The sequence below is a fragment of the Euwallacea fornicatus genome, chromosome 4 (genome assembly GCF_040115645.1).
Source record: "Euwallacea fornicatus isolate EFF26 chromosome 4, ASM4011564v1, whole genome shotgun sequence".
Lineage (NCBI taxonomy): Eukaryota > Metazoa > Arthropoda > Insecta > Coleoptera > Curculionidae > Euwallacea > Euwallacea fornicatus.
In genome coordinates this window covers 337282-350641 of record NC_089544.1, presented here as the reverse complement: position 1 = coordinate 350641, position 13360 = coordinate 337282, and the positions used below count along the sequence as shown (strand labels likewise).

The window sequence follows — 13360 nt, the reverse complement described above, 5'->3', positions numbered from 1 at the left end:
ATATGCTTTAAGTTAATTTTCGGTTAAGCCCAGAGTAAGTTCCCCGTAAATACTCGGTTGGTTTAAGAAAGTCGTTCAATTATCCAATTTTCGTGTCTGGTTAGTTCCGTTTCAGATAATAAATTTCGGAATAGTTTTAACTTTGAAGTAGAGGAGAGCCAGATTTTCTTCGTGGAAATTTCTTGTCATTAGGACAGCAATTTGTGTTATAATGAAGAAACTTTTAGATTTTAAGTTCTGTAATGTTAAAGTTTGCGATCAGCCTCTGGGTTACGTTACGACACGCTTTCGGTTTTTCGACTTATTTCAGTAGCGATCGGCTTACTATATTACCCCGACTTCGCATTGGTTATTCCTGGGGGTGAGCCATTATTTGCCAGCTCAAATTCCCCCGTCCTTCCGCCTTCCACGTGTTTCAATCAGATCCAGTGAACAGCCGAGAGAAAATAGCGTAAAAGAGTGGGAAATTTCGCTGAGATATCGAAGGAAAACCTCGTCTCAAGACCTCCACATGTATATCACAGCGTCGCGCAATTATACGCAACGTCTTCTGTGAGCAGCACCGCTGTGACTATTTTTGATTTTTCGACAGGTTTGAATCAAGCTTAATGTGCGCTGCACTGCAAAATTAACGAATTTCTACGCATTTTAATTTTTACAATTTTCGAGAAAAGATTTTACGTTTACCCTGAAAGAATAACCGCAATTTTCAGTAAATCTAACTTAACGGAACCATTAAGGGGCACAGTTAAGTGAATACACGGCGCACTAAAAAATCATGTAATTTTTATTCCTTGACTATATGGTATTTCCATGTAAATGTTGTTTTGTTTATTAGTAATTGAATAAAAAAATCTAGAAGGTCAATGGCAAAAAACCATTGGCGTCCTTCCTTTCTTAGTGAAACTTCGATCATTTGCTACTCTATTATGAAGCATTATTTTACCGAAATTACGAGACTTAATTGCTATCATTACTGCGTGGTGCATTTGATGTGAAACCGAGCGGGACCATTTTGAATATTAAAAAAGAAAATAGTCGCTGTCGTATAAATAAATACGTGGAAAAAATACGAAAGGCTTTAAGAGTCAGAAAGACACAATTTCAAGTCACTAGCGCACTATAAATATTTTCGAAAGCAAATCGGTCGGGTTAAAAAATACACGTTATTTTGCGGTGCGGTGCGTTCAAACGGCCGCTCTTAAGCGCACAGTGAGGCCCAGCCGTCATGTATTGTCCCGACAAGCTGGAACCAACTGAGGTTCCTAAAGTCAGTAACCAGAAGATTAAGGAAGGCTAAGTCGACAACTTCCAACCTGTCGGAACATTGCGACGGGCAGTAGCTACCCGGTATTGCAAGGTGATGCGGACGAAAAATCCCTCAAAAGGACGACCTTCATTTTCGGGAACAGTCGCGGATTTGAAGGTGATGTACCCAGGTCTGCTCTTATGCACTTCCATCTCGGCTCCGGTTTAAATTCTCCTCTACCTGGCGTTTTAGTTAAATTTAAATTCTCCAACGGCGTCCGTCGTGCACGGGAACCCCGCTCCGCGTGTATAAACTTATATCCGTCGCGGCGTAATTACGACACAAGTTCTTTGGGTAAACAGCCAGCCAAAGGAAACAAATTTATATAAAACACGCCGAAAGTAATTTGCCATTTTAAAATTACTTTGCCATAACCCAAAAGAAAACCTTTATAGCCAGCTGAAAAACTGGCAAGCAATTAGGCAAACTTCAAAGCTAACTTGAAGCGGTTGCGGTTTCCGTAAAGTTATGAAGCGATTCGTCACCTGCAGTTAGCCAGCTACAGTGAGTCTAGGCCACGCTATTCAAAGTTTTTAATTATCTTTTTGTGCCGTTGTTGTTTCAGTTAGCCGGCTACTTTATTGCTGAAAAATATCTTTTCCCGGAGCTTTCATTACCTCGAACGAGTTAAAATTGAAGGACGACAGTGCCCAAACTAATTACGAAACAGTTAATTATTATTACTCACCCATCAAATGGGTTATTAAACGTAACCTAATGACGTGCGCATTCCTTTGTTACAGGATGATGTTGTTGATATGTCCGATCCTGCTCCTTCTGGGGCACCTACAGGAAGCCACTTCCGGCGCTGCGTGTCGGATTAGTGAGTTTCCTTGTCGTAATGGTAAATGCGTTCGTCTCAATGGATACTGCGATGGAAGAGATGACTGTGGAGATTTATCCGATGAGCCGATGTATTGCACAGGTCAGTAGCACATTCAGTTACCTCATCGCATTTCCCCAGGATATTGAATATATCGAAAGGGGGCGTCGCGGGCGTCCTAAATCTTCACGAGTCAGATTCTTGAATCTGAGGAGTTGCAATTTCCCGGAGGACGTCTTCGAATTGACGACGATATCAGACGTTGTCGCACACTGAGGGTTGCGCCATTTTGAGGTCAGTCTCAGAGAACCGTCATTGCCCAGATTCGAAAATCTCGACGCGGCCCGGGTCCCGAAAACTCCCCTCTCGGCGATAAGACCCTGCTCCGTCGACGCTAAAAGAGAAAAATATTATAGCTAACATCGAATTACATAACACAATGTTAAAGAAAAGACGCCGACGGCTCTATTAATTTAGTAAAACGATCCTTAACTTCTCATCTCCATTTGAGCACGTTTCCATAAAAGGCCCCTTAAGAAAATCGATTTATCACTGCTTCGTTGACGGAAGACGTGCATTGCACTTAAGTATAAATGAAAGCTGTTTGCCTAAGCCAAGGAGATATGAAAGTATACACGGTATAAAAAGAGCAAGAGGGGTTCTCAAAGATATTATTCTTCCCAATTTCACGCGTTTGCCTCGTAAATTACTTAGGAGCCCATTCCCTCTCGATTTTTTCCCATGTCGTTTTAATATCAATAAGCTAAATATAAATGGGACGCAGAATCCCATCAAGCAACTCCAAAGCGAGGATTTATGTCCTTTATAAGCAATATATTTTGCAAAGATAAAACTTTTTTATTTTACGTCATCTTTCTCTGGATTAATCGAAAAGCTTGACCCGACTTTTGTTAAGCGTTTTCGAAAAAAATCCAATCTGAAAATTTATGGGATTTTTCCGTACTCTAATCCATTTTCGCCGCATATTTTAAAATTTTCCTTTCTGAAATTCACGTGATCTCGCCTGAGCGTCCCGAGCGCTCCGAGCGACTCAGTCGTCCCGCGGGGACGACGCTCAACGCGCGAGAGCCCGATCAACTGTGCCTCGCCCCGGCAAATTAGCTAAATGTCCGCTCTAAAAGGGGCCACCGTTCAAAAGGGTCCATCCTGTATATCGCGCAATTTAGAACAGATTTGGAGAGGCCTAGATCTGGATTTGTCCGCAAATAGATCTACCTAGCGTATCTGTGAACCGAAAGAAGTCGACCTTATCGAACGGACGATAATTGAACGGAAACGGCGATATACTTTGTTGTTGTACACACAAATACTCTCCTCGATACAATATCTTCGTCGTTAATTAATTTTTTTATCGTTTATACACGAAATCAGTAAAAACATTAAGATTAATTGTATTGCAAATATTAAATATTGTATTAAGAATTAGCGGACTCGGTGGAGCTGTCGAAACACGATTCGCATACCCCAAAATGAACATAATAGGGCCATATCCCACTAGACCACCGTCCTCTTCAAAGAGAAATTGCACTGTCAAGTCCATCAAAGCAATCAATTAAACGCGACTCCCATTCCTAGTAATTTATTAATTACGACATTTTCCGATAATTAAATCCGTCGATAACCCACAATATTAAGTCGACCTCATTTAAAAGTTATTAAACACATAAGCGGTAGTTTCGGTGGTACGCGTGATTAGTTGAATAAATTAGGCACATTTCGTAACTAAAATGCTGTGGTGGAAAGGAGTGGTTCTATTAGGATTTTTGGGACTGTGCGAAGTGGGTTCGTGCGACAACCAGGATTACCTGTTGTCGAACGGTTGGATTAAGATCCGAAAGAACGGCGCGAGAATTAACGTGAAGAACGTGCGAAGCCTTTGCCCTCCGGTGGTCCCGGATTCGACGACATATTTAAAAGTAGCCGGATCGAGTGTTCTTCAAGAGCTTCGCGAGGAGACTGTTAAAAGCCTACCAGCACTTCAAGACTTAATCCTCCAGTCCATCGGGATAAAGAAAATATTTCCGGGGGCCTTTTCCAATTTGCCCCAGCTAAGCAGGGTAAATTTAAAAGGAAACGAACTAAGACGCATCAGCAAAGGAGTGTTTAATACTTTGAATATCACAGAACTCCTCCTCAACAGAAACAAGATTAAAATTATAGACAGTGCTGCGTTCGATGACATGCCGCGGCTGGAGAAAATTAAGTTAAATTCCAACTCTATTACCAAGTGGGACGTGAATTGGTTTAAGAACGCTCCATCACTAAGAGTGGTGCTCATAACACGTAATTTTATCGAAGTAATCCCAGAAGGCGCCCTGCAAAACATTCAACCTTCCGTCGAAGAGGTGGACGATCTGCCGAACCTGAAGTTGTTCTTCAGCAAAAATAAGATCCATCACATCGAACCGAACGCCTTCAGGACGCGCGTCGCCATTGGGCAACTCTTCTTGGACCGAAACAACATTACGGTACTGAACAACAGGACTTTTGAGGGATTTAAAAATGTTTCGATGTTGAACTTGGCAAGAAATAACCTGACCGAAATTCCACGTGATCTTTTTTCGGACGGACAGACCGTTAGAAAGTTCGATTTATCAGCCAATCGCAAACTACATTGCATTCCTATCGAAGTTGCTAAAGTTGTTAGGACCTTGCAGTTGGAGAACATTGATAAATTGAATTGTACGTGTGTTGGTGAGTTAAAAAGTCATGCGAAAGTGATTGGTTTGAACGGTGCGTGTTTTCCTCTCCGTCGAAATCCTATGCTGTTAATCAATCAGGAGACCTCGGATGGATTTTAACTGCGAAGCTCGTTCTTCGTCTGCATGTTTAGAGAGTAGTCACGTGACAAGAGTTGCTAATTAAGTCAAATAACGTTGGTAACGGCGTAACCTGCGTCCGGATCTAGGGACATCTTCGCGAGGCGAAGGTGAAAAATGTCCCGCGCCCCCGAGGCGCGGGCTGCAAATTTTTTCTTCTATTCTGTTTACCGGCAAAGTCTCGCACACACAAACGGGAGCTTTTGGAGCGGCAGAACTGCGCGCTATTCCCGGCTAAAACGGATCGAGAGGAACGTCCACCCTTTGCTGAGACCTCGAACGAAATCTCCTCTTAATGGATCGGAGGTCGATCCCTCGCCGCCCTCAGAACGTTGAAAAAAAATCTTACAAAATCGAAATTTAACAGGACTAAACTGCATAAAACATGTGCAGCGTTAGCCCCCCCTCCCCCTTGCAATCGCTGGTGGAAAAAACGTCCTCGGTCGTTTCTTCGCAATTGGGCCGAAACATTTTCGGGACGTCTCACATATTTTACGTACTGACGGGCCGCACACTTAAGTCGCTCAAGTCACGTTTTCGTACTCTATACTATCGTTAACGTTAACGTTAACGTTAACGTTAACGTTAACGAAGATTTTCTCTCGAGTAAAGCGTGACAATTATTGTCAGTTTTAAATGCGAATAGCACGCGACTCCCCCGCTCCACCAACCATTACGTGTGAGTGAGACATTCCCGAACAAAACGAAAGGAAAAATGTAACTAAAAGAGTCAACAATCCAGACAAGCCGGTTATGCAGGCAGCACGCTAAATGGACCGCAGTACTTTAAGCCCCTTTTGTTCTCGTCCCGAAACCGTTATTCTAATAACACATTTTTATTTTAGATGCCCTCTATTTCGTATTTTCTCAAAACGGAAAATTTATATACAATTCCCATAGTATTAGTAAACCATTTTCCTCCCTCCATTAATCTGTTTTACCTTAGGTAAACGGCGAAGGGACATGCCTGGCACAGTGTAAGTGTTTAATGTGCACGTCCAAGAAAAAATAAAAACCTTTTTAGAAATTTTCGATTTTTTCTTTTCGTTTCCGGACCCATTGGAATTTTCGAAATTTCAAAATGGACTTTTTCCGCTCCCGACTGAACCACCTTTTAACGGGCGCCCTTAAACTGCACGATCGACGATCGCACAGTATAATGGGTACCTCTGTGGTGGTCTTAGGTACGCTCGAGGTCTAATGATAAACGGACGAGTTGACAGAGTTTGTTCCCAATGGAAAAACGGAAAAATTTGTGGCGAACTTAATGAGTCGGCAGTAACAAATGTGCATCGGTTAAATCTAAGGTTATGCCATAGTTGGCGCGATGAATCAATTTGCTTGCCGTTCGGGCATTTTTCATTTTAAAATGTGACGTATATATCAAGGGGTTTAGACGTTCCGAGCTTCGAAATAAAGCCTTTCTTGCCGCTTGATTTGTCAGCCAGAAGTATAGGTGAAATGACCTGATTTGAAATGAAGTAAACGTTGCAGAATGTAAACGGGGTTTATATTCGTCAATTCCCATCAAAGAACGCACACGTCAGTTGACGTTGTATCCGATTGTTGAATCAGAATATTCGTTAGGACAACTGTTGGCGAACTTTCTGCAAGCAACGTAGTCGCTTTTTCTTCCACGAGCTTTTTCGGGTCGATAAGCATATTTTTGCAAGCGGCCATAAAATTTACGTCTACGTAAATCACGTTTTCTCAATCTTTGCGACACTCGTTTTATTAGAAACAGACAAATGGGCGTTATAATCATAAAAGTTGCAGAACATTTGCAGAGATGATACGCATAATTTTAGTGACCATGACACGCACTTTGCTAAAAAAACGCAGCGGGTGTCGCGAGTAGAAGAAAATACTCGAAAGGAGCGGTGCACGACTTTCCCGACCCAAATCGCATCTGCGTCTGCGCAGGAGCTAAAAAATTCCAAACGTAAAACTTTACTTTTCTGACCTTTAAGTTTCAACTTAAAAAGTACAAAATGGAAGTTGTGGAGGAGAACTGGGAGGTTTGGGGTATGCTCTAGAAAACACCGTTAACAAACAAACTCCCTCTAACAGATCGTTATTAGGGTATTCACGAAAGTTGTACAAACAACTGAATCAGAGCCTGATAAAAATACTATTTTTCTCGAAGTGAATCGGCCGTAACCACTTGCGATTGCATTTTCTATAGACAACGTCAGACTAACGAGTTTGCTCAAATATTATTTCTCTTCTGTTTATTTTTCTCCTGTCGATAGTAATTTTCTTAAGCCAGAAAATAAACGACTGGAACTTGCGAGATTGAAACAACGTTGTCCGGTCATCGCCTTCTGAAACTCTTTGTTGCCCTCCAATTTTCTGTCAGATCGACGGGATTGTATTGTTACGTGATATCAAATCAAAATCGGTGTGAGACGTGATTTTCAAGAAAAGTAAATTAGAATGACACGGGGCTTACAGAAAACGTGGGATTACGTGCAGATTTATCTCTTACCCTGTTTTTTTACGCCTAAGAATATTTAGATACGGCAGTTCGATATCGTGCCTGCTTACGGAAATGGTTTTTTTGTTTTTTGCAAAAATATCGATTTTTATCGACATTTTGGCGTGACAATCTAGAAAGGAAAACTTCGAGAATTTTCGTTTTCTTCGAAAAAACTCGAAAGCTCAAAATAATTTGATAGCTCTGTTTGCGCTACGGGGCCATTCCCGTGAACGCGCGACGTCTTTCCCATTTGCCCAAGTGCACATCTATTACCGTTTACGAGATCCTCACGCTGGACATCCCTGTCCAGCGTGTACTTTAACTCGGCATGCTTGCGATTCGAGAGACATGACTTTTCCGTTGCAAAAATGGAACGCAAAGTTGCTGGGAGTCAGTGCAACATTTTCAACGCAAACGCGCAAATTCCAAATTGAAATCTCGCGTTCGATTTATGCAACTCAAAAGTCGTGCAAGATAAATCGTGAGGGTGCGCCGGTCTTAAGAGTTCCGGATATTTTCTGCAGATAACACTGGGATTAAATGAGCCGTAAATACTTCCATTAACATTAAACATCGTCGGTGGATAAATTGTCGTAGCTAGAGCTAACATATTAAGGTCATCGTTATCAACTTTCAAACGCGGTTTGCAAACTGAACTGTCTGACACACCGTGTATAATGTTGCTTAATTGTTTTTCAGTATGCAACCGGACGTACTACGGAGACGTTGGCAAAACGTACGACCTACGTGTCATTAAATCTCCGGACGCACGTCTGCCCTTCCTCTGCCATCTGACGTTTACCGCCAACGGCCAAAGTCATGGAGATATCGTGCAGGTAATTACCCTTGACCATAACAGTATCATTAAAAAAGTTCGACCATTTACCAAACGAAATTACGGCTGAGTTTTAAAAAGTCTGTTGAATTATTTAAAGTAGTTAGAGATAATTCATAGCTGTACGTTTCTCAACTGTTTATGGCTAATTAGCTTTTGAAATTTCCACAAACCGGAGGATAAATGCAATGAGTAGTTGCAAAAGTACTTCATGGTATGTTAGCAGGTAGTATATGAGATTTTTATATTTAATCTCTTGTGGAAAAACCTATTAGATGCCCCGCAAACCAACAAAAAAACACGCTCGGAGTGTTCGAAATTAAAAATTAGAATTGCACAACAAAGGGCGGGCCCTATAGAGAAACGTTACACGTCTACGTTTATCTTACACGTAAACCCGGCCGCTAATTGACGGATCAAAGAGCGACTGTCGTCGGCCGTCGCGTTCAGTTACGGTTACGTTTGCGCTAAGGCAACGTTTGATTGAGTGTAACAGACACCATTCGATCATCGGAAGCCGACGCAAACCGATCACCTTCTTGTTTTCGTTTTAATCAAAAGCATATATAGGGTGTGTCAAATAAAGCGCATTCCGTGCGGACAGTTGCTGAAGTCTAGCAAGTCTGGAGGAATATTGAAAATGCCATTCGATGGAGAATTTGCACAAAAATTTAATACGGAAAGTAATGGTTCAAAATTAATCCGCAACTACCACCGACGGGGTCAGATTGACCCATAAAACTATCGTAATTGCTTGCACCCCTCACTCCTCTTGCGCGATTTGGCTAAGAATTCGGGGCTTTGCCCAGAACGTGCGTAATTTTCAGAATTGATTGAGACGCTGCAGCGTGAATTGCGGCCTACAGATGGGACATGGAGAGGATGGAACGAGAATCGAGGAGACGGAACTGGGAGGGAAATATTTCGAGAGTAGCACAATTCTCATCTTTTGCTTTGTCGTTTCCGATTTGATGGCTCCCTTAACAGCAGAAAAAAGAGTAAAGTCTAATAAGCTTGCGCCGATGTCGGAAATATTCAACGTGTTTGTGTGCGATTCACGTCATATGTATAGACCAGGTGATTACGTGACCTTGGAAGAGATGTTGGCCCTATTTCGAGGTGGATGTAACTTCCAAGTACAATGCACATCTCAAGGCTCAAAAACACTTTATATGTTGAATGCAAAGGTCTGTGCGGATCCAAACTTGAGGAGCAGACTGCGATAGACAAACGATTTTTAAATCCCTCACGAGTAGTTTTATGTGTGTCTCGATATGGTATAGAAGGAACGAGCCGAAATGTTTTGGCTGACGATTGACGAAAACGTGTCAAGTACTCTACTTCACAAAGAACAAGGCGTTGGCCTACGGCCATATTTCACACGATATTGAACGTTGCCGAAGTAAACATTATGGCTGCATTCGATAATATACAAGTGCTCTTCCGAAGATGTTAAACTGGCACGTTATACTTTTTTAAAACAACTAAAAGTGTCTCTGTGCAAACCATTTGCAATCAATAAACTCGACAACACAAAGGTCCCTCCTCACAGCCTCCAAGGCTGTGCTCTAGAATTTTTAGTGCGCCGGTTCCAATCACATCCTGGGATGTTTTGGATATTTCTTCTTAAAAATATATATATATATGTCATATGTTCGTGACCAAAAAACCGAAAAACAAATACAGTTTGCAACAATTGCAAAAAGTACATTTTCCAACAATGCACTGTTAAATCTTGCCTAAATTGGATAAATGGAAACGTGGAATGGTTTTAGTTATGTCTTGAATATTTCTAAAATATGTAACATTCAGATTACCAACGCACAACAATTAAGGTTTTATCTTTTACTGAAAAATACCAGCAAATGAAAAACTGGGTCACGTAGACCCATGAGTAACAGTCACGTTTTGTCTTCGTGGGAGCGTGGTCGCGGGTTAAAGCTAACTAAAAAGTGCGAACCAAACATAAATAAGCACATCTTTACCTCTTGTCAAGTTTGTTAATTATTAATGGGATATTGAATGTTAATTGAATATTAATAATAACCCTTTAAAGACGGCAATTTCGCAGCACTTGATGCCGCCACTTGGGGCTGAATTATTAACGTACTGTTAACTTTCTCGGCAAGCTAATTTCCATAGGAACATCGATATTGGTGACATTCGGTGCTTCCACGGAAACTGGCTGGGCGGTAAAATTACCAGCACAGTGATAATAATATGGTTCTTGCCCCCATACTCTCCATGAGTCGGCAAGCCGAAGTCAACTCCGAGCTTTGCCGATATCCTTGTCCATGGAGTTCAATGGTTAACTTACAAATTTGCAATATATTACTATATTGCAAATTTAATAAAATATAATAAAATAAAATGTAGGGGCAATTGATAGTTTAAGACGTGAGGTTTAATATAAGTTACGTTCCATTTGCTTTGTTATTAGCTAAAGTATCAAAATCAGTCGTTTTATATTAAAACTTCCGGTGCGCCAATACTTTTGTCCCCCCCTGTACATATTATTTCGTATTGAATTTTATTTTTCATACCTGAGCCGCAGGCACACGGCTGCAAAGTTTTTTATACGATGAAAAAACATCGCATTCCTCGCTATCCTTCAAGCTATGAGTGGTACCTTCGCAAAAGGCACATTGTAAAGTTTTTTGCATGTTTTCGTACCGATGTGGTTCTCGAAACGATTCAGTTTGGTGTTGTCGCGACATGCAACCGGACCTACCCGATCTGGAACCATCGATCGGGATAATCGGGCGTTTTCTTTCAAACTCTCAGTGACGTCACTCGTTTATCTGACATTTACTGAGTTAGAGTGGGCGTCGGGTAATTGACGTTTGGTGAGTGGAAGTGGACATCTCCGAGTCTTCTTTTGTTTGAAAGAAACATGGCGACCCCCCCAATTGTCGTTCGGCAGGAGAAAGTGGATGTTGACGGTAAGGTTGATGTGATTTCTTCATTTGCTGGGTCTTTGCCCGTCTTTTTCGCTTCGCATTTCCATCTTCTAGTCCTTGATTTGCCTGTCAATCGTCGAACTAATCGGGAACAACGCGTTTAAACGTAACCAGTGAAGCGGTTTCACTGCTGTTCGGAATTTCCTCCCTCTAACGTAATTAGATATTATTTAACTGGGCTAAGTTTTTAGACATATATTTACATTTACAGTCTCAATACATGCATTTCCGCTCCCAACGCTCCCACCTTATGTGCCAAAACTTTTTCTGTTTAACGATATTTTAGCGCACTCCACGTTTAACAGGGCCCCTTGAAGGCCTATAATCCAGCTTTTCCAACTTTCATTGTGCTGTTATCGACCATTAAAATTAATGTTTCGGATTAATTAATTCGTTTCCCTTGAGAAGTTTTTCGACTTCCATTAGTGTTGTAAATTAATTTGTTAATGTTAGTCGTGGTGTTTCCTATATTTCCAGGTCGGAATGGTTTAATAATTTGTTATTTGATGCCAAGTCAATAGCCAGTTAGGGATGCATATAGTAGAGCAATTCAATCAAGGATATTAATCAACCAGTATTGACTTACTACAATCCCCTATCGAAGTCCAAAATATGTATTGTTTGATTGAATTAAGTCGACTATGATAATATATTGAGATTTATAGCCCATTTATCGCTTGGCGGCTGTTGCAATAGGTTTATTGATTAGTCGTGGTTCGTTAATTAATAATCACGATATATGGGTAATTGTTTTGAGTTATATTGCTGTCATATCGGTTTATGGAAGAGTTGGTGTGCTTTAATAGAATACGTTAATGCGTATATTTAAGCAAATTAATGAAACTTATAAAAGCTGCGCGCCCGGACGTCGCGGCGCGCTAGGTAAATGATGACCCCTACGCGGGTCACTATCACCCCGTTGTTCACTACTTTTCGAAAAAATGAAAGAAAATGTTTTTCACGACCTCTCAACGCTCCGATTAACGGTCTCTTTTAAAGATAATAGGTAAAAATTGTTTTTAATATTTTCCGTTGTGTGAAAACAAACATATCCGCAAATCGCGAGTAAAATAGATTCTCATGAATTTATTTATGCTCGAAACTTTTGAATATTCCAAAACTAAATAGATATTTAATTTATTATCGAGTTTTGCGGGGTAATAAGTATTAAAAATAATTGGGTTTACCTTCGTCGAGCATAATTCCACTTACAACTCGAACAAACGCAATCTCGGGAACTTCTAAAATAGTTCTACTGTTTAATTGCTTGCGGTAGGGTAATACCGTAAGGGGGGTTAGCGTAAAGAGCTTGAGAGCTCTCTATTGCGAAATTAAGCAATTAACATTCTTAGCAATGTAACACTGGTCATAATAGTCGAGCCATAAATATAAGGTGCAAGCGTTAGAAAAGCAAATTTTTCAGACTAAACGAGGAACTCGATTTATAATTGTAGTTTCAGTTTACAAAATTAAATTTCTTCGATCCCGATCTTTTTCAATTAAACTGGTGAAGTAGGCACTTGAACTTCGAACCATATCTCAATTTCACTTACTGATTCAATGAAAATTTCGGTATAATTAGAGACTTCTCGAAGAAGTTCTCCATCAAAATGACCTAAACCTTCAATTGATGGTGCCTCGTTCGAACCCCCGGGCCTTATTCGAGATTCACACGTAAATGGCAAAATAAGACTGAGCACACCCAATAGTTGCGTACATACACCGCGTTTGTGTCACGCTCACCACTCTGACGTTTTAGGGTGAATCATAATGACGCACTTCACTACCTTGACGCATAACGTACTATTAAATTCCCTTCCGCCCCGAACATTTAATCTATCATCCCACCTGAAACTATGTTTGTCGAATAGCAAACAAACCCGAAACCACTTTATGTAGTACGTGCAAATGCAGTTAGAAACGTTTCATTGTATGAAGTGATCATTTCAACTGTGCCAACCACCATAATTCGAAAATTATCTTTAACCAAGCCGCAAATACGAGCTTTATAAAGCCATGAAGGCATATTTGTGAACAAAATTTGGTATCATTTCGACACAACTCACCACAAATTTCCAGTTATCTTTAATTAAAGTGTTATTAGAGCCTCGATC

General features: G+C 40.8%; 3 protein-coding genes across 4 annotated transcripts in view; all 3 read left to right on the top strand.

Annotated features, from left to right (window-relative positions):
* Nucleotides 1-3601: 3601 nt before the first annotated feature.
* On the top strand, nt 3602-5999 carry LOC136351019 (leucine-rich repeat-containing protein 70-like). The gene has a single exon (XM_066303247.1). The coding sequence runs from the start codon at nt 3881-3883 to the stop codon at nt 4952-4954; it is 1074 nt and encodes a 357-aa protein (XP_066159344.1). The 5' UTR covers nt 3602-3880; the 3' UTR covers nt 4955-5999.
* Nucleotides 6000-8158: 2159 nt separating this feature from the next.
* Nucleotides 8159-13360, top strand: part of LOC136338931 (tubulin glycylase 3A-like) — a 53065-nt gene continuing 47863 nt past the window's right edge. Inside the window, exon 1 of one of the 2 annotated variants that reach the window (XM_066281754.1) lies at nt 8159-8287. The gene's annotated coding sequence lies outside the window, so the exon portion shown is untranslated. Of the gene's footprint in view, nt 8288-11488; nt 11499-13360 lie in introns of those variants that run through there. The other variant, XM_066281755.1, reaches the window with a different exon arrangement.
* LOC136338930 (uncharacterized) overlaps nt 10976-13360 on the top strand; it is a 29467-nt gene continuing 27082 nt past the window's right edge. Inside the window, exon 1 of the mRNA XM_066281750.1 lies at nt 10976-11228. Within this exon, the coding sequence (XP_066137847.1) occupies nt 11220-11228 (9 nt within the window). The 5' untranslated portion in view covers nt 10976-11219. The remainder of the gene's footprint in view (nt 11229-13360) is intronic.